Here is a 25,727-nt window from a genome sequence, read left to right as displayed (position 1 = left end):
TGGCATTTGCTGTTTTCTGCCATTCCATACTAGAGTGAGATCCATGATGTCAGAATTCTGCTTAACTTTGAAGTCCTAGAGCTACAGTGTCCAATACAGTAGCTACTAGCCAGAGTAACCACAGAAAAGCTAGTATGTGGCTCGTCCAAATTGAAAGGTGCTATAATTATAAATATACAACAAATTTTGTAGCTTTAATATAAAAATGTAAAATAGCTCATTAATAGTTTTTATGTTAAATACATATTGAAATGAAAAGCTTTAGAAATATTGGATTAATAAAAACATTATTTTAAAAATTTGCCTGTTTAATTTTACTTCTGTAAGTATGGCTACTGAAAAACTTAAAAAGTACAAGTGCGATTACATATGTCAGTTGCATATTTATGTTAGAGAACACTGCTTTATAACTATCACTATTTGTGAAGTAAATTAGTCGGAAAAATACCATCCACTAGTGAGTAAATTTTGAAAGAGAATAAGAACTTTAAAGCTAAAGTGGAACCAGGAGCAAAATGACTCAACTTCTCTGGATCCTTAAATTATTATTCACACATACAGAAATATCTTCCATATAGGATTATGATGGTCAAATGAGATAACAACTCACAGAAAGCAACCATGTTGTAGATACTTTATTAAATAACACTACTGGGCTTCCCTGGTGGCGCAGTGGTTGAGAGTCCGCCTGCTGATGCAAAGGACACGGGTTCGTGCCCCGGTCCGGCAAGATGCCACATGCTGCGGAGCGGCTGGGCCTGTGAGCCAACGGCCGCTGAGCCTGCGCGTCCGGAGCCTGTGCTCCGCAACGGGAGAGGCCACAACAGTGAGAGGCCCGCGTACCGAAAAAAAAAAAAAAAAAAAAAATGACACTACCATTTTTCTTTTAATCCTGCTGTATATATTCCAGGATATTTAATAAAACTCTGTTCTATGTTGCAACTATGTCTCATACGTCTTTTGTAATTTCAAACACACTAGCACTACTGCTGGGGTCAAGTGGAAGATAACTGCTTTTGTTGTGAATATGTCCAATGTCAAAATCTCTAATTCTCTGAAATATATAGATTTTTTTCAATTACATATCCATTTCTTTAATTATAGAAAAATCATGTGTATCAGAATAAAGCTATACAAGGAAACATGTCTCAATAACTTTTTAGTAGTTAAGTGGAATTTTAAGGTGTGTATATACATGAAGATGGTCACTTATCAATTTTATAAACTAATATTAATAAATAATTATGAGAATATAATCCTATAATATACTATTTGAAACACTAGATTTGGCATTTCATTATACAATATCTTATCCAGTTGTGTAATTGTTTTCTCCGTATGACTATATCATGCTTAAAGGTGGAGCCCAAATGTATGTTAATGTTCTTTTTGTTAATGTTCCCGAGGCACCTGTTACACAGCAGAACACATAGTAAATCCTCAATAAATATGTACTGCTTTGAATTGTTTATTTAAGTTTGCCACGTAGAGAGAAAATGTTAAATTGAGTTGCACAGAACGATCAATCTAATGTTTTTATTAGCTTACTATAATATATAAATGAATAGAAAGAAATACCAATGTACCTCAATATACCTGTTTGCTGTTATCACTACATACTATATATTGAAAGAAAGAAATTTACATACCGATGTAAATCTTCCATGTTCTTGTCCCACATTGAACATGTTAGTCCAGATCGTGTTTTGGATAAATTGCCCATATAGTTTTTGCCATTCCCACGATAACAATCTAAACATAAAATATATGGAAAGAAGACTAATGAATACTAGGGAGTATAGGACAAAGACTTCTTTTACAAGCATATGAATTCATGAAAATCTACATAAAAATTAAAACAAAGCACTGAAATCTGTACAAAGCAAAGACACTTAACTATCTCTCATAAAATATCTTTATTTTTAGTCAAATTTCTTCTTCATTAAAATGAAAGTTTATGTATCAAATTACAAATTCAAAGAAAAAATTAAGTGAGTGGCTCTTAGGGACACCAAAGAAATGAGAATTTTGTGAGTGATTTATATTTTCCAATAGTTTCTGAAAAATTTTACTCCACAGGAAAGTCACAAGAATGATATAATGAGCACTCGTATACCAGTCACATTTGTTGTGTTTTGATTTTTGTCTTTCGTGAGATTGACATTCTGAGTCATCCAAGCCAGCTGTTTCACAAATGCTCTTTAATTTCATTTTGCCTCATTAGTTTCTCATGAATGAAATCAAGTTAAATACAGAAATATTGCCTAGGTGATATTTTGTCCTTTTTTCAGGATTATTTCATGTGACACATGATGGCAGTTTGTTCAATTATCGTTGATGAGTTTGATAACTTGGTTAAGTGGTATAAAGGAAAAACTTCTCTTCATATATAAGATAAACAAACAAAAAAATTTTGAGGCCTTTGAGGCTGACTACATCCTATTCCCAAACAAATTTTCACAAAATGGCTTAGGCATACTTTGATTAATTTTGCATGAATCAGTTATTACTCTGCTGGTTTTAAAATGATTTTTTTATTTCCTACTTTTCTTTCTTTCTTGTTATTCTTCTGTAAATGAAAGTTTTTCCTTTTCCTCTACTCCTTCCATTTAAGTAGTAGTACTACTACTAGTAGTAGTAGCAGTGGTAGTAGTAGTCTTCTAGTAGAAGTAGTAATGTAAATATGGACTCATGGATTCTCTTTTTATTCAGCATGATATATTATCTATTCCTGTTGTTCATTTTGATGCTCAAATTGTTCCATCTTTAGCCAATGGAAGCCATGTTAAAATGGCTCCTGTGTCTTTTATCATTTCCCATGTGGTTTTATTTTTCACTTTTTCTCAACTGAGCAGTTTGCGTTCTATTAAACATTTATAGAAGTGTCCGTATTTGGAATTTTAAAAAATAATAAAAAGAAGTTAAGTTCTTTCAAATATGTAAGTTGCAGTTCTACATTTGAAAAGAAACACTATTCCATATTTTGAAATAATCCTGCATATTTTAATAGTAACTATTTAAGAATTCTGATTTTTATATGAATAAAAACTGTAGTTTTAACTATAAAATATTATCTACAAACGTACGTTAACATTAAGATTATTCTCTGGTTTAAAGTTGGTAAGCCATAGTATATTATCATTGGTTTTAATTATGCTATGTGATTAGAATAAATAATAGGTACAAATTCTAATAAAATTTTTAAATGAATAATAATTTGTCCAGGAGTTAGTTAATTTAGTAAAAAGGAAATATAATAATATATTCAATAGTCATGTTTTGATATCCATAAATTTGAACTTAGATAGAAAAACTCAAATAGGATAGGATTTGATACAGATAATATATCAGTCATTACCATATACAATAAAATTGTTTTCAGAAAGCATAAATTTGTAAAATCCAATTCTTGTACATATGCAGAATATATCAGTTAAAATATTTTCCTCTGACAGTGCTATTTTTTTCTACATTAGGAAAGGTTAAACTTCTGGCTGTTAGGTAGTAAATTCTTCAGATAATTTCTTACTGAAGAAAACAATTGTGCAATGTGATATATTGGTACTGCTCTTTGATACATTTTTGATTTTACACCTGTGTTTTCTGTATTAGAGAAAGAGATCCTCCTTACCACTACCACCGTTTTATTTGAATATGAGCTAGGTGTTTTTTTTCTTAGCAAACTTTTTTTTAGAATAGTTTTTAATTTACAGAAAAGTTGTAAGTTGGTACAGAAAATTCTAATATACCACATAGTTCCCCCTACTTTTACTATCTTATATTAGTATGATAGATTTCTCACAACTATTTACCATACTGATGCATTATTACTAACAGAAACCTATATTTTGTTTAAATTGTTAGTTTTTTCCTAGTGTACTTTTTTGTGTCCTAGGATCCCACATGATACCACCTTACATTTAACTGTCATGATTTTTAAGGCTCTTCTAGATGTAACAGTTTTCTCAGACTTTGTTTTTTGATGATCCTGACAGTTTTAAGGAGAACTAGTATTTTGTAAAATGTCCATCAGTTGGGTTTGTCTGATGGTTTCCTCATGATTAGATCTGGGTTATGGGTTTTTGAGAGGAAGACATAAATTTTGAGCACTTATTAACTTGCTGGCATAAGATATTCCAGCTTCACTTTATGTTTTTCTTGCCCCAGGCCTGGAATCTTCAATTTCACCAAGGAGCCATTGTTTATGTTAGTGATGAAAGGTAAGGAGAAGACGTGGGTGCTATGTGTCTTAATAGCAAATAGCTCATTGCTATTTGGTACCATTGTTTCTAGTCCCTTTCATTTGATAGAGCTGGGAAGTGTGTGCATGTGTGTGTGTGTGTGTGTGTGTGTCTTCATGAGTAACTGATCCCTCTGACTCCAGTCTAGCACCAGAGTTCTTCCTTGTCTCCTCTTCATTTGTGTATTTCTTCTCCCATAGTGAGAACCATGATTCTAGGTAACATCAGTATTTTTCCTCATTTTCTGAATTCTCCAATGCACACAAAATAATGTTAAAGCTGCTACATCCTAATACAGCAAAATTACACTTTAAAGTTCAAAAGGTATTTAAAGTTATCTAACTTTAAATGTATTCCAGTGAGGCTATATATAGTCAGAAAATTGTGTTTAAAAATTATTTGGAATTTTTTTCTAAATTCTGTAGTAATGGTATCTATTTGATATACAGATAGGCACATTTCTGTGTTTTTTTCCATCTTTCCTGAGATTACTTTTTGAACATTTAAAGCATTATTAAAACATTAATATTGGTTGATAGTCAAAACTATATGAAAGTGTGTATTCAGAGTGTTCTCATTTTCCCCCTTGCTTCGTGTCATATTTCTACCCACTACTACCCACCGTTACAAGTAACCAATTTCATTAGTTTCTTGTTTATGGCTCTTGTATTTCTTTTTTTTTTCTTTTACTTTTTTGGCAAAGATGTATACACACACACATACATATGTAATATAAATATATAATTATATGTATATATATTCTATATATGTATTATTATATCCCATTCTTTATTACTAGTAGTAAATCCGTTTATTTATTACTAATAGAATACCAAATATATATTTTAGTGCTTTTTTTTTTAATTAATAATATACCTGAAAATCACTTCATATTAGTTCATGAAAAGTTTTATCATTCTTTCTGCAAATTTGCAGTATTCCATTGTGTGATTTCCCCAGAGTAGATTTGGGTTGTTTTGCTAGTACAGAAAATGCTGCAATGAAAAACTCGTGCATATGTTTTTGCATATTATTGGAGCTGTATATTCAAATAGTGCATTATTGGTCCAAAAGGTGAATGTATATGTAATTTAATTATTGTAATATTCTGTTCCATAAGGATTTTTATCATTTTGCACTCCCAAGAGCAAAGCATGAGAGTTAATTTCCCCATACAGCTTTGCCAAGATAGTGTTGTCAAGCTTTTGAATTTTTGTGAATTTATATGTGAGAAATAAAAGTCTCATATTATGAAAAATCTCAACACTTATATTTTAGTTTTTTCTTGTTACATGTGAATTTAAGCATAATTTTCATGTATTTAAGGGAATTTTTATATTTTTCTCTAAAGAAATCTTTCTGTTCATGTATTTTGTCCATTATTTAATTTTTTGGTCCTATACCTTTCGCTTTCACAGTTTTTGTATATTAAAAATATGTATCTTTATCTGTGATATACATTTTAAGACTTATTTCCAAATTTGTCTTTTGAATTTAAATATGATGGGTTTGTTTATGTTTTTTGCCATGGCAAGTTTTTGATGTAGCTTATTATTTTTTTCTTTTATTGCCTTTAGATTTTTAGTGTTAATTAAAAGCATATCGCCACATCTAAGTTATAAAGGCATTTTTCCAAGTTTACTTCTAGTATATATATGGTATCCCTTTTTACACTACATCTCTTATCCATTTGGAGTTTATTTTCGGGTATGGTGTAAGGGATGGATTTAATTTTATTATTTTTCCAAACGGTACTTTATTGATCATTTTATATTTTAAAAGTTTATTTTTACCCAGTGACATATAGTGCCACATTTTAAATGTAATCTCAGTAAGGAGTCTATTTTTGGATTCTGTGTTCTGTCAATTTATTTATGTGCTAGAACTACATTCTTTTAATTATAAACTCTTTATAAAATATTTTAACATCTGATAGGGTTATTTACCTCTCATCACTCTTCTTTCTCAAGGTTTTTCTTAGTATAGTTACATGTTTATTCTCCTAGGAAAAATTTAGAATGAAGTTTTTGATATCAGAAAATATCACATTAAATTTACAAATTAGCTTAGATGGAATTGATGTATTTATGATGTTGAGTTCTCATATCAAGAACAAGGGATGTTTTTCTACATGTTAAAGTACAATTTGGGGCTTTCAGTAGTAATTTAAAATTTAATTACATAGATTTCAACAACTTTCCTAAGTTTATTCCTAAGTTTTTCTCAGTTTTGTTTCCTATTATAGATGTAGTTTTCTCTTTAATTAGATTTTCAAAACGATATATGAATGCTATATTTGTATATTAATTGTGTATCCTGCTACCTTAGTGATTTTTTTATTATTTGAATTCAGATTTCCAAGTATATTACTATTATATCATTTTCACAAAAATCTTTTGCCTTTTTACCCAATCAATAAATATGCTTTCTTATCTTATTGTAAAAAATAATATCAACAATGCAATGTTAAAGAGAAATATAATGTTAAATTATATTTACAATATTAAATAGTAAAGGAGATGCTAGACATTCTTGTTTTCTTTTTGACCTTAGTAAGAATACCTCTAATGTTTTCGCATCAAGTAAGTGGTGGTTTTATGACTGAGATACATCTACATCTATATATCTATATGTATGTACTATATATATATATATATATATACACACATATATATATATGAGTGGATATATGGGTGTGTGTGTAAGTATGTGTGTATTCCACAGATTCTTGAGTACTTTTATGAAAAATGCATGAATTTTGTCACAGTAATTTCAAAATCTATTAAGATTTGTTATATGGTTGTTTTTCTTACATCTAAGATGAATTATATTAATGGGTTTCTAAAACTGAACCATTTTTGTTCTCAGCCTAAACGCCACTCAATCATTATGTATTATTTACTTAATTTCTTTATTGAACTGTTCACTCAAATTTCATTTAAGATTTTTCTATTAATATTTACAAATGAGATGTCTATAGTTTTCTTCTGTGATACCTTTATCATGTTTAGGTTTCAATATTATAATTCCATCATAAAAATAATTTGGAAATTTTACTGCATTGGTTAAGCTACAGGGCAATTTACATAGCATTGAGATCACCTGGTCTATGAATTCATCTAGGCATGATGTGTTTGTGGTGGAATATTTTATTAGTAAATTTCCATGTCTCTTCTGTAGGAATGAGTCTAAGTTTTCTTTCTCTATCAGGGTCAATTCAAATAACTTGAATTATCCTAGTATATTACCCATTTAACTTTCATTTTCAGTTTTTACATGAGGTTGTATAAAATAATCTCATGTTTTCCTGTTTCACTGGTTATTTCTGCCTTCATAATTATTATTTCATATATTTTTCCTCTCTTGAGTCAGTTATCTGGTGGTTGTCTATTTTGTTAATTTTTTCAAAGAATCATCATTTGGCTTTATTCATTAGTTCTACTGTTTTCTTTTCTTTACCTTATTAATGTCTGCTTTTATCTTAGTTGTTTTCTTTCGTGTGTTGCTTTTGTTTTACTTTTTCCTCCACCTCTTTGAGTGGGAAATTTCATTTCCCTGTCTTCATTATGTATATTATTGATATAAATATTTAAAGCTGTGAATTGTGTTTTGTTTCCTGCCTTAAATGTACCTTATATAGTATAATACACTGTGTTTTATCAGTATTTTTAAAGAAATTCTGCAATTTCAGTTTTCTTTTTTTTAACAGAGTTATTTAATATCCAACTGGAAGAGCTTTTATATATATGTTAAATCAGATGTTGCAAGATTTGAGCAAAAGTTTTTAACTCATCAACCTATATGTGGAATTTATATTTCCTTCTATATAGAGAAGGATAAGAGCAACATCCTTTTGTGTGTGTGTGTGTGTGTGTGTGTGTGTGCATGCATGCATACATATCAAATATGTAACAATCCATACTACTAGCTTGGCAGTATTATACAATGACATAACTCTCTGTTAAAATTTCACAGCTGTATGTTGAATTGGCTAACAGTGTTTCTTAAGTAGGACTTATTCATTTTCAAATTGCCCCACAGAGCCTAGCACATTGTTGCATAAATCAGGTATAATATATTGTTAAAGAAAAGGAATATAATATATTGTTAAAGTATTAATGAAAAGGAAAAAGCATGGAGTAATGGAAAGGTCATTTTAAGGAGAATTTGAGTGACTCACAGTTGTGCTAATTTGAGAGTTCAGGCAAGTTATTTAAATTCCCTAAAGCTAATTTCTTCATCTATTAATGTGCAGCTCTATTATATAAGCAATAACATCAGCTTAACTTTCAAAACCCCAAATCCTCATATTCTATTACCTGATCTTTGATAAGTGATATTTATGTACATAAAAGCATCTTAATACACATCAGAAGCTTATAAAACAATTGTTCTCACTTGCCTCTATCACTCAGAAATTATCAGTAATTGTTTAAATGACTAAGGCAGGGACAAAGAAGATCCAGCTGGTACCAAACCTTCCTTAATCATTGGTTTCAACTTTATTTCCAACTGACCTTTAAAGTCTGCCCAAGAACAGTGAAATTGATTGAAAAGGGACTCATCTCTTCTTCCCTCTACAACTGTTTTCCGAGTTGTTCACAAAAAATGGCACTGAGGAAAGTCAGGGGATGGAAGAAGTATGTACAGGGCAATAAATCCATGAAATAGAGTTTTAAATTTGGCTTGGACTTTTTAGAATGATTTAGGACTGACCATGGCCACGACCATCATAATTAAATTTATGTGAAAGAATGTGATTATTTAAAAATCATAACTCCTAATTCATTATATACCAATAAATGCCCAGAGCCCATTATTATTAATTTTTGACAAATGATTTTTTAAACCTATTTCAATGTGACTTTTCTCAACCACTGCTCCATGAAACAATTATTTTCAATGGTGTCTATGTTTCCAAGCACAATGGTGATTTATCCCAAATCCCACTGTTACATATCATCTCTACTACTAACACCCCAGTCCACATCACTCTCGTCTCTTGCCTAAATTACTGAAGCAATCATTCAGTTGATTCCCATTTTGGCCCTTTGTCAGGAGTTCTGGCTATTTTTCATAATGCGGCCAGAGTCATCCAGTTAAAATTTAAGTCAGACAGATCATTTAGTTCCCATCTTAGAATCCTACAACAGAGTCTCTCCCCTTTCAGAATAGAAGTGTAAATCCTTCCAGTTTCTACTAGGCTTATGGAATTTTAGCCCAGTTGCTCTCTAACCTTGCTCATTCTGTACCAGCCACAATGATGCGCTGTTTCTTTCTTTTAACTTTTCAAGCACTCTCCCATCTCATGCCATTTTCATTTGCAGTTTCCTCTACCTAGAATGCTCTTTACAAGTATGTGCACGTGGCACATGCTGCTCCCTGACTTATTTCAGGTTCTCCTTAAATGTTACCTTAATATGTAAGATCTTCTCAGACCATTAAAAGATAAAATAGCAACATCCTCCTCCCTCTAACTCTGGGACATTTATCTCTCTAGCACTTACACAAACTAACTTACTATCCCCACCTACTTTTTTTTTTTTTTTTTTTTTTTTTTTGCATTACACGGGCCTCTCACTGTTGTGGCCTCTCCCATTGCAGAGCACAGGCTCCGGATGCACAGCCTCAGCGGCCATGGCTCACAGGCCTAGCTGCTCCGCGGCATGTGGGATCTTCCCGGCCCGGGGCACGAACCTGTGTCCCCTGCATCGGCAAGCGGACTCTCAACCACTGCGCCATCAGGGAAGCCCCCCACCTACATTTTAATTTTGCTTGTTTTTGTTTCCTGGACATTAGTTCAATGGGGTCAGAGAATTTTGTTTTGTTTACTGGTATATCCACAGTGCCTAAAACTGTCCCTGGCACTAGTATACATTCAAATAAATAAAGGGATATTGAACAAATTAATATATAAAAGAAATCCAACTTCAGGCTTGGTGACTTTGTTTGCTAACAGTACAACAAGAAATAAGTCTTCTGCTGTAATGTGTACTCCATTTAGGCATTTCCATTGAATTTAATCATGCCCACACTGCAAAATGTCAGTTATTACCTTGTCCACTTGACACATCACATTTTGGAATTTGGGAGCAGTAGCCAACTCGGATGTTTGGATCAGTGGTAAAACACCACGGTGACTCAGCCCCATCTGGATTTCGGCAATAGTTTTCTCTTAGGTCCCTATTGAGAATAAACATGTTAATGTAAATTGCCAGGGTTTCTTACATTGGTGAAGTCAGTGTTAATACATTTCTAGAATCCTAGAATGTATGCATTCTATAAATAGAGCCCTACGTTTTAGATTTAGGATAGTTATAACAGTTTAGAATTCAGTATACACAACTGACACTGCCCACATTACTGAAATAAAATGCTGTCAGATGTCAGAATTCTTTTTCTTCCACAGACCTGGAGTTTCACACAAACACTACTGCTTCGTGAAAGAGAGAAATAGTACCACTTCATTCTTCTCACTCATTTTCAAGATGTGGACTCTCAACTGTTACAATTGTTAAAAACTGGTCTGTTATTACTTTTTCATGGACTGTATATAACGTAGAAACACATTCTCTTTACAGAAGAAAGGCTATTATAATTAGTAGTCTTTAATTTCTCTTGTTTAAAAATGAAGTTCCACCTATTCAAACATTTGCCACAAAACACATGACAGATATTTCTTCTTTAAATTCTGTATTTCTTTGATTTATTTAATTCACTACATAGATTTCTTTTAATTCCAACGTAGTTCTTTCTTGATTTAGAGATTACAACATGCAATTTTATATTTCTGTAAAATTAAATCCTAATTACAATATAGATAACCTAACTATAGAAAAAGTTGTCAATGTAATACATGTACTTCCTTTATTTTACCAATGATATAGTTAGACATTTAGAGTTCACAATAAGAAAAAAGTCTAAACTAATATTATTTGTATATAAAAGGATTTTACCTTAATGCAAGGTTCACGTTAAATAAAATGTGAAATTTATGATTTGCTCTCCTGATAATGCTCTCTAATTTGAAGAAAGCATGTACTTTCTTTCCGTAAATCCCTGCTAATAATTTAACAAAATTAATATTCAGTCTATTGGAAGGTACATTATTTATTTCATTTAGGCCCAATTAAAAATACTACACTTTTATTACTATCCAAATTGACCATTAGAAACTGAAAAGTTTTTAAAGAAGAAGCTTGAGTTTGGTTATAAAATCAACAGGTAATAGTTTATCTAGCCAAAATAGGTTCTGACACAACTGTTATTTAAGGTTGTAAGAACAGTGAATGCCAATAGCTAAGGCCATTGTATAGCAAATATTCTTATTTATAACCTATATTCAAGCCTTTACCCTTCTTATAAAATTATTAACTGGAATGATGAAGAAAATCTTTTCTTTCTTCTGACCAATTTATACTCATGTTTAAAAAAACTGTCAGTACAAAATACGTGCACTGAATTTTACATAAAGTGTACGCAAATTTGCAATTTTAGATGAATAATTGGTTAAATTATTTCAAGTTGTTAATTTTTTTTTTAACATCTTTATTGGGGTATAATTACTTTACAATGGTGTGTTAGTTTCTGCTTTATAACAAAGTGAATCAGTTATACATATACATATGTTCCCATATCTCTTCCCTCTTGCGTCTCCCTCCCTCCCTCAAGTTGTTAATTTAAGGCAAGATAATTAAACAGAGATCTGAGGCTATCAAAAATCTTAGTTTAGGCCTGCGTTTATAATCTATATCGAGAAGCACCTCATTAATCTAGATTAAGCAAGAATGAGAGTCAAGGTTTGCTCAAATATTTTTTCTAAGTTCTTTCCCTTCACTTGAAGAGAGAAGTGTTTATAATTATTAAAGCGAATTAATGATTATATGATTCATGTACATTCACCACAGGCAGTATTGTTCAGTTATAGTGTTTTTGTTTTGTTTTGTTTTGTTTTGATTGGAGTAAAATTGCTTTACAATGTTGTGTTAGTTTCTGCTGTATAATGAAGTGAATTATCTATATGTATACCTGTATCCCCTCCCCCTTGGACCTCCCTCCCTCCCTCCCCGCCCCCCACATCTCGTTCATCACAGAGCACCGAGCTGAGCTCCCTGTGCTATACAGCAGATTCCCACTATCTATCTATTTGACACATGATAGTGTATTTATGTCAAACCTAATCTCCCAATTTGTCCCACCCTCCCCTTCCCACCCTGTGTCCACATGTCCGTTCTCTACGTCTACGTCTACGTCTCTATTCCTGCCCTACAAATAGTGTTTTAAGGATCGTCATTTGTAAAGAGTCTCAGTTTTGGGGCATATCGTGTTTAGTACAACCAGAGATACCCAACCAGTATTCCATTCTCTGCTAGCCCACAAACAGTAAAGGCATCAATACTCTGAGTAAAATGTTGAGTCAGATTTTATCAGTTTTATAACACAGCTCACTTTTTGGTTGTTTTGACATTTATGTTTGTTTACCTTGACCAAATAACCAATTAAGAAAGAATGGCTTAAATTCCAATAACATGTAAGCTAAACTTTTGATCATTTTTAATTGTGAAATGTGTGGATTCAATTTCTATAATTATTATCTTTTTTCTTACAGATGAGGTTCATTTGGGTACTTACACATACACAATCTCTAACTTGAGTATTACCAGTCATTAGAAGTTGACAAAAAGTGTGCATGGCACTGACAGTCTCCTTTGTCTCCCTTAACTATTCGTTTCTCATTTTCTTTTCTCTCTCTACTTTTATGTTTATTTCTGAGGTATGAAACACATGGGTCAAAAATAGAGAGTGAATTGCTGTGAAGAAAATGAAGGAAATAAACCCCAGAGTGGCAACTCTAAATTTGTTATTATAAAATAATTTTAAAAACATAACAGATGAATATTTACTGTCTAAGCAAAGAACTCTGAATTGGCTTTTAAAATCTAAAAATAAAATAAAAAGCATAGACTATATCCCCTCTCCAGTGGATGGGCCAACTAATGTTCATAGTTCTCCATCTTGAAATGTTAAGCTCTCTTATTAAAAGCCAGTTACATAAAGGCAATATATGTTATTTATAGGTGCTATTTCAGCAAAGCCACTATGAATGACACGTGTGTTATAAATTTTAAAAGCAATCATTTTATGTTCCTAATAACAAGGTGGGCAATTTAAAAACACATGGCATTGTGGCTGTCTGTCTAACAAAAGTCAAGTGGTGAAGAAAAGCAGCCATGGAGAAGAACATAACAGCTATGTAATTGATATTCAAGGGCAGTTTCTTCCGTTTGGTTCATCTAAACAGCTGTTGTATTTCCCCACTTTTTAAAGAAAATTTAGAAACAATAAAAATCACTCATTCAAAATTTTAAAAATAATTTTTTTCAAGGCTGAAAACTCATCAGTTTACAATGTTGGTTGAAATCAAGGTGTGCCTTGTAATCTCCCCTAAAGTTAATATGAAAATTTAAGAAGGCACTAGTTTGAAACTTGCCTGGTTATCATTACCACTAATAGGTTTATTAAATAGACCTGCAAGAGCAAAGCTGTGATCAGAAACCTAGGGATGTGTTTCCCAAAGCATGGATGGTACATCAACCATCTGATTCAGAATCACGAAGAGTGCTTGTTAAAATGTATTATTTCAAGTCCAAATTTCAGACCTGAGCAATCAAAGTCTCGGGGGGGATGTATCTGCCTTTTCATTGCTGAATTTTCCCTAGGCACACTAAAGTTTAAGGATCACTCACACAGAAATTAGTAAAAAGCAACCACTCTGCCTCATTTCCCCCAGGGCCTACTGAAATTTATATTTCTCTAATTTACTCACTTGCACTTGAAATTTTCAGGAGTTATGTCATGCTGGTGAGGATACTGGGAATCCCAACGCTGACAGGGAATTCCATTCCAAATGGTATTGATGATGCCCCGGTAACCTTCTCCTTGACCTTGAATGCATTCAGTTGTTTCCATAGGGACATCCGTGTCATTCATAGTACTGTGAGCTATTGGTAAAAAGAAATATAAATTTAAATAAAATATTTCAATCTGTCATCTACCTCTTAGTGTTCACTTGCATTTTATTAGCAGGGTTTTCTGTCACATAATTTTTATAATAATTGAATGGAATAAAAAATTCAATTTATCACTACTGTCTCACTCAAACGAAAGGAGGAATTAACATGGTGGACTCAACCATAGAATTTCTCTACTTATAAAAAGAACATTCTGGCTTGACTTTATCTAGACCTGTTTTAAAAAGCATCATTTAATAATATTTAAATTTCCTGGATCTATCTACTCATTATTAACAATAGGTGTAAAATCTCTCTATTTATTAATGCTTAAGTATTGCGTATATGTTTTTTAAAAATCACTTTTCTTACTTTTGAAATTGGAAAACATCTACAAATAATATAGTGACCAAGTGGGGAAATTTTAGCACTGTGCCGTAAGTTTGGCCATTAAAAAAAGTACGAAAAAGAAAATTAATGCTAGTCTAGAGAACAGAGTTATTTTTTAAAAATCAGTTTGTCACTATTACTATCTCCATTCCAGTTCTTTTCATTCAAACACTAAATTAGTTTATTCTTGAAAAATTCTTTAAAGGCATTTTACTTCCGTATGTCACTATAACTTATACATGCCAAATATACAGTATTTCTGAAATTACTATACAATTACTCCTAAAATTAGTTTATTTAAATAGTTAAAAAGTTGGTAATGGTATTAACCGTGGTTTTCCTCTAAAATAATAAATATATTCTAAGCTGATATGTTACATTTTTCTTCTTAATCAACTTGTTGGCATTTAAGAAATATTACTTGCTTCTGGGCAGATTTATTTGATGCCTTTTTCCTAGTCCAACTGCAGTGCTTTACCATACTTCATGAAGATCCTGAAAATCTCAGTAAGAAAATTTTTAAAGTACAAAATTAAATTTACCACAACTTGAACTCTTGTCTTTTGTCTTAAGGTTTACTCACTTGCATAAAATATAACTCAAAACATTCTGGAGCAACTAAAATTCATATACCTTCTCAAAACATTCATGAAAATGTTTGTTTCCATGTAAACTCCCCAATTACCTTTATAACCTAAATGGTTATTCAAGGTGCCTCTGCATAAAACTCAAGTTGACAGCCTCTAGGATAGTTTAAGAAGTGAATAAATAAATGTCTTTGATTCACCCATTCTGGAATTCGGTGCATCATTTCTCCAAAGGAGAGGTTAGAATTAGACATGCCTTCAGAGGCTAGGGATGTCTATAATAGTGTTCCATATTTAATGGTGTAAATTCTTTTAAAGTGGCTCTTTAACTTTATTTTAAATTTCTTTCTTTCTTACAAATAATTACTACCTTATGTGGCTGAATGCTTTATTTCATTGAGTCCCATGCAAACTAAGTAGAGCCTAAGTTTGGAGTTATTCTGTGAAGTTTTGTGGGAAAAAAAGGAGGATTAATTAATGACCATCCCAATCACTAGAATGTTTTATGTACAGATTTCCAAAAATTGCCCTTTTAATAACTCTTCTTTTTAAAAACAAATCTCTTCTTCAGCTCATCTTAAAATGTGTTTTTATTTCTTATGTATCTACTTTAGGGAATAGAAATGCAGCTCAGAAATATCCTAAATTAAAAGGAAATTCAAATGGACATGAGAAAATGTCCAGAGATTGACCTATAGAATGGTTATTGAGAGTTGATGGCTTAGAGAATTTATATGTATTGATATTTGTAATATATATTGATTTAGGAAGAACAAAAATTTTGGACTGAGAGAAATGACTTCTATAGAAGAAGTTGGTGCTGTTTAACCAAGTTCATTACGATTTTAATATTACCTGAAGTTCTTTGATGAAATAGAAAATAAGATGGATTTCATAGGTTCTGAGGGTTAGAACTATATTTCATTAAAACAAATGCTACTAAGCTATTTTTCTGATGATTTGAGTTGATTGTTACATGACTTGAGGAAAATGAGTATGTGTGGGAAGTCTTTAAAGGGTGACAACTGTAAAACAGGAAAAAGTTCAAGCTTGTACTGACATATATCATTCTAATTGTAAAACTATAATGTGAAAGAAGACAAAACGAATGTCCCCAGGAATCTATCAATTCATTAGCTTAACATTTTAAAAAGAAAAGTTTTGATTCCCCCACTTCTTGGGTACAAGCTCCTGGGCAGCAAATTTGTGACCTCAGTTAGGACTCAGAATACTGACAATGGGAGGAAGGTCAGAGTTAGGGCAGCCAGAGCAAAAGCACTTCCACTAATCACAGATTTCATTGCCTGACTTGGGTACTACAGCTCTCTTACTTTCTTAGTTATTTGTGTGTGTTTTGTTTTATTCGTGTATTACTGATCCATTCTTCTCAGTACTGTTTTAGCACTGTGAACTTGTAACCAAAGGATCCAGTCTTGATGAGTCAACCAGGGCCACCTTTGGCTAGATATGGGCCTATCACATTTCACTAAGTATCTAGTTCAAGGCTAAGCCCATCAGAGATTAACACACTGAGCTCCTTGGACTCTAGTATGATTTTCCAGACATCAACCTAAACAATGAAAAAAGAGGAATGATACAATTTAAAAGCTAGTAGAAGATTAAAATTTTTCTAATTTAAGGGTAAAGTTTTCAAATTTTAGGAGTCCCTGTGAAAAGAAATATCTATATTACAAAAACCTTAGGTCAGAGAAAAGAGTACCTATATAAGAATACTGAGGAAAATATTTCACTGCTGATTGATACACTAAAATTTCAGTGTCAAGTTCAGAGATCTGAATTGTTGTACTAACTTTGCACCTCAACTGCAGAGGTTCCCAGCAAGATTTAATTAAAGAATCTTTCACTTTAAAAGTGAAATCCTCATTTGAACAATTATGTCAAAGATTTTTTTCTAAACTTTCATTATTATATTTTAAAACTTATGATATAAACTTATTTTAAGGGGGTCACTAAATATTCACTAAAAGACAATGTAAGTTAAAATGGTTAGATTGAAAACCAAAATTTTGGATTTGGATTAAATAATTTGGATTATTTAACAGATTCTAATTTGGAGGTGGAAACTAGAACCTTTTGAAATTACAAAAATTACAGAATACAAAGAATTACTGCACATTAATAAAATACAATATTGTACAGAATAAATACAAATTTTCATTAGGCCTTGCTATAAACTGAATGTTTGTGTCTTCCTCAAATTCATATGTTGAAATCCTAATCCCCATGTTATGGTATTAGGAGTTGGACCCTTTGGTAAATGTTTAGGTTGTAAGGGCAAAGCCTTCATAAATGGGATTAGTACCCTTATAAAAGAGACCCTGCAGAGCTTCCTTGCTCCTTCTACCATATGAGGACACAGGGCAAAGTGTGAACCATCTGTGAACCAGGAATCAGGCTCTCTCCAGACACCAAACCTGCTGTCACCTTGATCTTGGACTTCTCAGCCTCCAGATCTATGTGAAATACATTTCTGTTGTTTAGAATCCACCCTGTCTTTGGTATCCTGTTATAGTAGCCTGAGCTGACTAAGTCAGGCCCTATCAAGATGTAAAGAATCTAAATAATATTATTATTTTTGTCTCATTTTAATAAGCATCTGTAACTTTGAAATATATAACTAAAACACTTGACAATGTTATTTATTGTTGTGTTTTAATTCAGTGGAAATATTTATTTTGATTTTAACTACAAACTAGCAGTATTCACATAGTATTTTTCTTTATTTAAAAAGTACCCTCTGAAGTTAGTGCATCTGTATTTATCCCATTTCACATTCAGCTGCTAAAAGTAACCCCATAAACAAAAGCTACATAATTCTGGTGGTAATGTATAGAATAAATAATATAGGCAAAAAAAGATATATTAGTACAACAAGGTAACTACAGTTTTCATCAATTAGTAAGAGTTATTTTGCGACTTCATGCAGCTGTTTAATAAATATTATCTGATGGGGACCATGATGAATGATTTGTCCATAGACCATTTAACTTTGATATAAATGTCTGATCTTTGTTGCCTGCTTGAATACTTATGATTCGAACAAAAGGAATTATTCCTGAACCGCAATAAAACAGACTCCTTCAGCTGTCCCACTATATAAACATCAAAATTTGGTGCCAAAACAAAACAAATGTTTCATGCCAATTGATTGGGAAAGGGCTATTAAATGTTGGGAAAGCTATTCCTTTGGACTTAATACTTAAACATGAGACCTGAAAAAGGGAAGGCTCTGAAGAGTCTCCAGTGGCCTAGTGAAGAGTTAAAGAAACACAGAAACATCCCCAATATCAGCTGAAGATTATCAAGTTTAGCCAAAGCAACATGTTTTTAAAATACTGCATCCCCGCATCCACAACTGTTTTTGCAAGTATGTCTACCAAGCTCACACTGAAAATACCAGGAACTCTTCTGAGAGTTCCTCACAAAACATTTTGCCAGGGGTGTCAGTGGTGGTCACCCTTTGGAAGCAGATGCAAAGATATTTATATGATCCTCAGTGGCCTGTGAGTGAAGGAATGTTTTTCTTTCATGACTGACATGAAGTTTTCTATTTGGAAATGCTTTAAAGAAAACAACATTTGCTCTTGAAATTTTTCACTGTCCTGTTAGAACATGATCAAATATAATGGTTGCCTCTTGGAACACTAATTTCACTTTGCTGGTGTGGACCTGCTATGATCTGATTGCTCTACTATTTTGTAGAGAACTTTAAGGTTTGAATACATTTGTTGAGAGAATGAACATTAACTGTTATGTAATTGTTGGGAAGACCCTCTTGCCCCCCAACAGAAAGAGATCAACACAACAAGACAACATAGAATAAATCGAACCTTTTTCTCTATGAAAGACTAGCCAAATCCTTGCGGAGAGGCCACAAGGCCCTGACAGAGGTCCATGAATGGCAACTGGAGAATGTGAGTGCAAATGTATATTACAGAAAACCACACCTAGGGATCCATAAGCTTTACATGGACAATAAGTAAATCCTTATGTTTACTGTCCCCTTAACCCTCCAAAAAACCTGGATTTCTTAGTGGTGACAAGCTATTGCTATTCTTTTGCCTGTAGTTAAGAACAAGTTGCTTCTTAGGCCATTGGACAAATACCTGATTATTCTTGGAATAATTCAACCCAACCCACTTCTTATTCCCAGCTACTGAAGAGCAACTGAAATATAGGATTTACTTTATGATGGTCCCTGGATATTTAGAACAGTGTGTAAAGCTACTCTCCCATCAACAGACTTGTGCTCTTTGGGCCACAGAGGGCAGGATCAGGCTCAATGTAAATTTAAAGAGCTTCTTGTTTTAAAATTGACGTGGGAAAATAGTATAAAGACCTCCAAAGCACAAACCTCAAATTGCTTGCACGTTTTCTTTCCATGTGGACCTGGGATTCCTGTCTGAAACTTTTCTCTGGACTTTATCCAAGACGTTTCTGGTATAAAATACTCAAAAGACAAGACTTTCATGAAAGGTCTTCAATCCTATACTCTTACTCCTTAGAAGATGACTTGGAAAAGACCTCCAATACAAGATCTTTCCCTTGAGAAAGGATATTGATAGCATTGTTTTTTCCTGACACAGAATACAATAAGAGGATTATATTTCTATGAATCTCTGTTCTGGCCTTGGATGAATTAATAAAATTTAGAGAAATAATCAGCTTTCTTTAAGAAAGAAAATAATTTGCTAAAATTATTTTCCCAACACACAAAGACACTGAGGTTTAAAACGCTACATATTCCTTTAAAATGATGCCAGCGTACACTAGTTACTAGGAGGAAGGATTATTTTTATGTAGTACCAATGGCAACATATCTTCTTAAGCTACTGTAACAAAATAAGACTGAGTGACTTAAACAACAGTAATATATTTTCTCATAATTCTGGGAGCTGTAAAGTCCAAGATTAAGGTGGCAGCCAATGGTTTCTGGTGAGAGTTCTCTTCCTGGCTTGTAGATGTAGGTATAGACATACCTTTTTGCTATGTCCTCATATGGTATGGAGAGAGAGATCACTCTCATCCTCTACTTATAAGACCACAAATCCCATTGGATTAGGATCCCGCCATTATACTTCATTATCCTTTATTATCTACTAAAAGCCCTAGCTCCAAATGCATTCAGGGCTTAGAATTCAATATATGAATTGTGGGTGCTGGGGAGCACAATTCAGTCCTCAATGATAATTTTGATAGAAATCTTAACTATCAAAGATCTGCCTCGGCCACACTTCTGCAGTGGAGAGTTGTTCAACAGGTAATAAAGTTTCAGTTATGCAAGATGAATAAGTTGTAGAGATTTACTATGTATAGTAGATCTACTATACTATGTTGTACATAGTACCTATAGTTAGCAATACTGTGTTGTATACTAAACAGTTGTTAAGAGAGTTGTATTCTTACCACACACACACACAAAGGCAAGAGGGGGCAGGAGGAAATGTCTGCAGGTGATGAATATGGTTATAATCTTTGATTGTGGAGATGGATTCATGGGTGTATGCATATGTTCAAACCTATCAAACTGTGTACATTAAATATGTGATGTTTTGACATATCAATTATACCTCAGTAAAGCTCTTAAAAATATAAAATGGCTGTGGACACTTACATATCTAGAAGTTTAAAAAATAAGAAGGAAAAGAAAGAGGAAGTGAAAAATAAGGTAAAATATGATAAGATTTGCTTATTTTGTTGAATGAAAAGCCATCAAGACATCAAGCAATGAAGGAACAAAACTAGCTCATGGAAGCATGAAAACTGACAATGAGTTGAGGTGATGGGAAGAAGGTATGAAGCAAATCTTCCTGGTTGGCAATGTTTGGGAAAAGCCAAGTTTTCATATGAAAATCAAGAAGCATAGAAGAAATTCCAGGAGACACTAAAAGAAAATGAAAACTACCACTGAGCAGGAAGGTAACCGTGGTTCATTCAACAAAGACTTATTGAACTCCTGTCACATGCAAGGCAATGTGGTAACTCTGTGGAATACAAAAACGACCTGGTCCTTACTCTTTTGGAGCTTACAAATTTTGATAGAGACAGCTATTAACCAAATAACTTCAGAAATGAATGTAAAAACCAAATTCTGAGAAGTACATGGAAGGAGAGGTTTATGTTGCTATAAATATACAATAAGGAATTTGACCGAGTCAGGGGAAGTCAAATGAAGAAATGATAACTGACTTGAAATTTGAACAATGGGTAGCTGTCAACTAGGTGAGGAAGGAAGAGAAAATTTTTCAGGGGAGAGGAGATGGCAGGGGTGAGGGAACTATAATGAGAATATGGAAAATCTGAGGTATAGGGAGAAAACTATTCTGGCTGGAACAGAGAGCATGGAGAGAAATGTATATGAGGCTAAAGATAGGGGTGGAGGAGTAAAGGATGGTTTTGTTTTGTCTGTGTCCTAAGATCAAAGAAAATGATTAAAGAGTTTTAAACTGTTGTGTATGTGTGTGGTATGCTAGGCATAGGGAATGATATATTCAGATTTTTTTTTTAAATGTCATCCTGTTTGCAGTGTGGAGAAGGGATTGGAGGGGAAAGCTGGTGAACATGGATATAGCTCCACTCAGAAGGCCACCCAAATATTCAAGATGAAAATAATGCTGTCTTGGATAAAGGAGACTGTGATGAAGTGAAATGGAGATTTGATAGATACATAGAAAATAAAATTGACAGGACTTAATGATGGATCAAATGTGAGGAGTGAAGGAAAGAGCATGTTTAGGATTGTTCTAGGCTTTTGGGTTTTAAACTTTGTAAATGGTGGTACCAATCATGCAAAAGAGAGCTTAAAAAAAGCAGATTAGACCATCCTATAGGATAAATGAAGAAAATCAGAGAAAAAGATAATAAACGATAAAAGTCTCCAACCAGGCAAGTTGCTGGTGGTAAAAGGTGGGGAACAATTGGAACAGCCAACAGGTATATCCTAGCAGGTGTGCTTTAATGGGACATCAGCCTTACACGTATGACATGTAGCAAGAAAGTTGTTCTCAGAGGGATACCTGGGGTTCCAGAGATCTTTTCAGGGATCTAGGAGGTCAAAACTGTTTTCATAACAATGCTAAGATGTCACTTATCCTTTTTACAGTGGAATTTCCAGTTACACTTGATGTATGATATCCCAAAAGACTGAATGCAGAAGCAAATATGAGACACTCAGCTATCGACTTCTAATTAAGGTAACATTCAAGAAATTTACAAAAAATCTAAAGCAACGTCATTGTCCTCCCTATTTTTCTGAAAAAAATAGTTATTTTTCTTTTAAAATGTTATATTTATTAATATCCAATGAGCTTATTATTTTTAATGAATTAAATGTTTTTTAATTTATGTTTTAATTTCCAATACAGTAGATATTGATTCATGTAACCCACGCAGACAATTTGGGGTTCTCAATAATATGCAAAGATATCTTCAGTCCAACTGATTTAAATACTCAATGGGATATCTAAGGGACATCAACCACAAGATAAGGGACATTAACCACAAGTTAGCTTTTCAGTTGCCAAAGAGCTACTAAAGTTCACTTCAGAAAAGCACGATTAGTCCCAACAAATATTATTTCTCTCTGAAAAGCAGTGAACTAATGTATAAAACAAACTCTTATTCAGAATATGAAGTTATTATTATAGGGGAAAACCATAAAAATATCAGTACTTCATTTAAGCACTGCATGGGACTTCCAATCTTGCTATATGTTTGCAGTGTCTTAAAATTTTATATTCTTGGAAGTCTGTTAAAAGTTACACAGCCAGAATATGTGTGGGCTGCTGCCATTTAGGTAGACATCACCTTCTGAAGAACATGGTGTGAAGGAGGACTGAGAAGGCCTGTCCCAGAATACCCTGCTACACACTTGTCAGGGGATGAGCAATGTTCATCCTTCACTTTCAGTGTTATACTAATTGTAAGATTGAAAGTTGGAAGCAAAGTGACAAGAATAAATTTGTAGTTCATTCAGCTTTTTAACAAATAAAAAGAATTGAGAGCAGTATTCAAAACCTTGGATCTGGTGTAAACAGCCCAGGGTCAAGGCAATGTCAGCTTTTACTTTACTAGTTCATGCTAAAATTCTGAAATTTTAATTTTATCATAGGTCTTGGTCTGTTTTGTTCACTTCTAGGAAAGTTCCCAGCAACTAGGAAAGCATGTGACGTATAAGAGCTATTCAACAAATATTTATTTAATGAATTCTATAGAAAAGGGGCAAAAACTCCTTATGCTCTCTCTATGCTTCCTGGGATTGCTACTATGTCCAAGGCTTCTGCTATCACATTCACTTATGACTCTGCATGACGTTCAGGGAAGACTGAACTTAGATGTACTTTGAGCACAGACATGAAGCACCTGCATCTCAATATAAGCAGAACCAAACTTATTATCTTTCTCCTCAAATTTATCCCTCTCTTAAATATGTATCATCTACCCAATAACTTAGGAAGAATATTAGACTTTACCTTTTCCCTCTCATTTCCCACATTATCCAATTCATCATTACATATGGGACATTCTAACTCTTTAATATTGCTCACATCCTCCTCCACATTGTTTTGTCACTGCTTACTGCCTTAGTTCACATTCTCTTTCTTACTTGCCTGTTAAAATCAACTCTTATCAGATGCACCGGCCTCCATGCTAATTACCCAGAATACATAGTAATTCTTCTGGACCAGTAGTCTTCAAATGTTGTTGGTTTCTTTAATTTGTTTTTGTTTTTGCTTCTGTTACTAAAATAATTATGAAAAAATATTTATATTCCCTCTCTTGTTTTTAAAGTTGACATCTACATTTTTTGTGCTAAGTTTAAATAGCTGCAAAAGATGTGGTTTCTAGTATGTTTTAACTATCGATAGTTTTAAATTGAAAATTTTTATATCACTCTTCTAAAGGGATTTAATGGACTCTAAATACCACAGTGATTTGATACCTATACCTTTTTCTGGATAAAATGTACATTATCAAGTTCTTTTTCTCCTGGAATCATTTTTCCATTCCACTTTACCCACAGAATGTTATTTTAGTGTAATGTATTTTATTTTATGTTGGAGAATCTTTTATTCCTCACCTATCATACTTTCCTGAAAGATTTTTATATACTTAAATTTTTAAAAAATATCTTGTGACCACAAAATTCTAAGAGATAAATGCACACTATACTAAACACACACACAGCCACAAACACACAAATATACATATATATGTATACATGTTATGGATAGAGTTATACAATTATTAGCAGAACGTAAATGATAAACAGCATTAATATATAGTATTTTCAAAGGTCTCTTTGTTTAGTGTCCCCAGGACAGTGTACCACATTAATATTCAGGAAGGATTAGCAGTTTGGCTTTTTTCAATAAAGTAGCAAAGGGCAGTTGTCAATGGGCAGGGAGGAAGTTGAACTTGACTGACTCCTTGGAAACACATGCATCTCAAGCAGAAGACTTTGGAAAAGAATTCATATAGAAAACTAGGAGCTGGAATTTCAGCCCTTTAACCTATCCATGCCCATAAACCCCTAGGACAGTCTTTGTGTTCCCTGGGGTTTCATCGATACCGATTTGGAAGCTACTGTTCTAGATGACAAATCAGATAAGACCACTCTCCCTGCTTAATTTTTCGGTGTTTCTCATGGCAACTGGATGGGCTACTCTTGGATCTTACTTCATCTGCCTCACGTCAATCTTATTTTTCTTATCTTCTTCCATTTCTCTGTCTTTACCCCATCCCTACCCATATCAACCTAATTACCATGTCTTGAATATTGCCGTTCTGCTTCACCCATCATGTCTTTGCACACCTTTCTCACTGGCCTACCTAATCACATTTTGTAGAATTGAAATAAGGATTATTGACAGTAGATGGAAAGCACCTTTCTGTAGATGTTAAATAAATGGTAGCAATTATAACCTTCTTATACAGTTATTATATAATTTTAAAAAAGAGTTTTAAAATTCCCCTTCAGCTTTAGAGGAGACAAGTGACACAATCATAAACTCTATTCTTTTCTTCAAACATATTGAAAACTCAGAATGAATTCAAGCAATTGGGACTGAGAGAAAACCAGAAAGCTCACCGAAGAATCAAATGATACAAATAAAAAGTGACAATCAATATTCTCTTACAACTAGTGCATGTAAATATGTGTGTGGTATACAGAATTCTAATACACCCCTAAGATTCCTATCCACTGATGTAAACTCTGTAATCCCCTCCCCTGTGTGCGGGTAGAACTTGTGAATATAATGGGAGAGCCACACCTGTAATTAGTTTATGTTGTACCACAAAAGTGAAGAGACTTTGTAGACGTAGTTAAAGTTCCCAGTCAGTTGACCTGAAATTAATTAAAGGAAGACTTCCTTGGGTGGGCCTGACCTAATCAGGTGAGCTCTTTAAAAGCAGGTGCAGAGGCTTCTGCATTGAATCACAGTGTGGAGGCAAAAACTGACCAGTTATTTTTCAAT

General features: G+C 33.0%; 1 protein-coding gene across 1 annotated transcript in view; it reads right to left on the bottom strand.

Annotated features, from left to right (window-relative positions):
• The window catches only part of HGF (hepatocyte growth factor), an 83,515-nt gene that overhangs the window by 19,840 nt on the left and 37,948 nt on the right, over nt 1–25,727 (bottom strand). Inside the window, exons 9-11 of the mRNA XM_060156165.1 lie at nt 14,068–14,242; nt 10,297–10,424; nt 1,650–1,752 (exon numbers count right to left, since the gene is read on the bottom strand). Coding sequence (XP_060012148.1) covers nt 1,650–1,752; nt 10,297–10,424; nt 14,068–14,242 — 406 coding nt within the window. The remainder of the gene's footprint in view (nt 1–1,649; nt 1,753–10,296; nt 10,425–14,067; nt 14,243–25,727) is intronic.

This window comes from Lagenorhynchus albirostris, chromosome 8 (genome assembly GCF_949774975.1).
Source record: "Lagenorhynchus albirostris chromosome 8, mLagAlb1.1, whole genome shotgun sequence".
NCBI classification, from domain to species: Eukaryota; Metazoa; Chordata; class Mammalia; order Artiodactyla; family Delphinidae; genus Lagenorhynchus; species Lagenorhynchus albirostris.
This window is presented reverse-complemented; position numbering and strand designations above follow the sequence as displayed.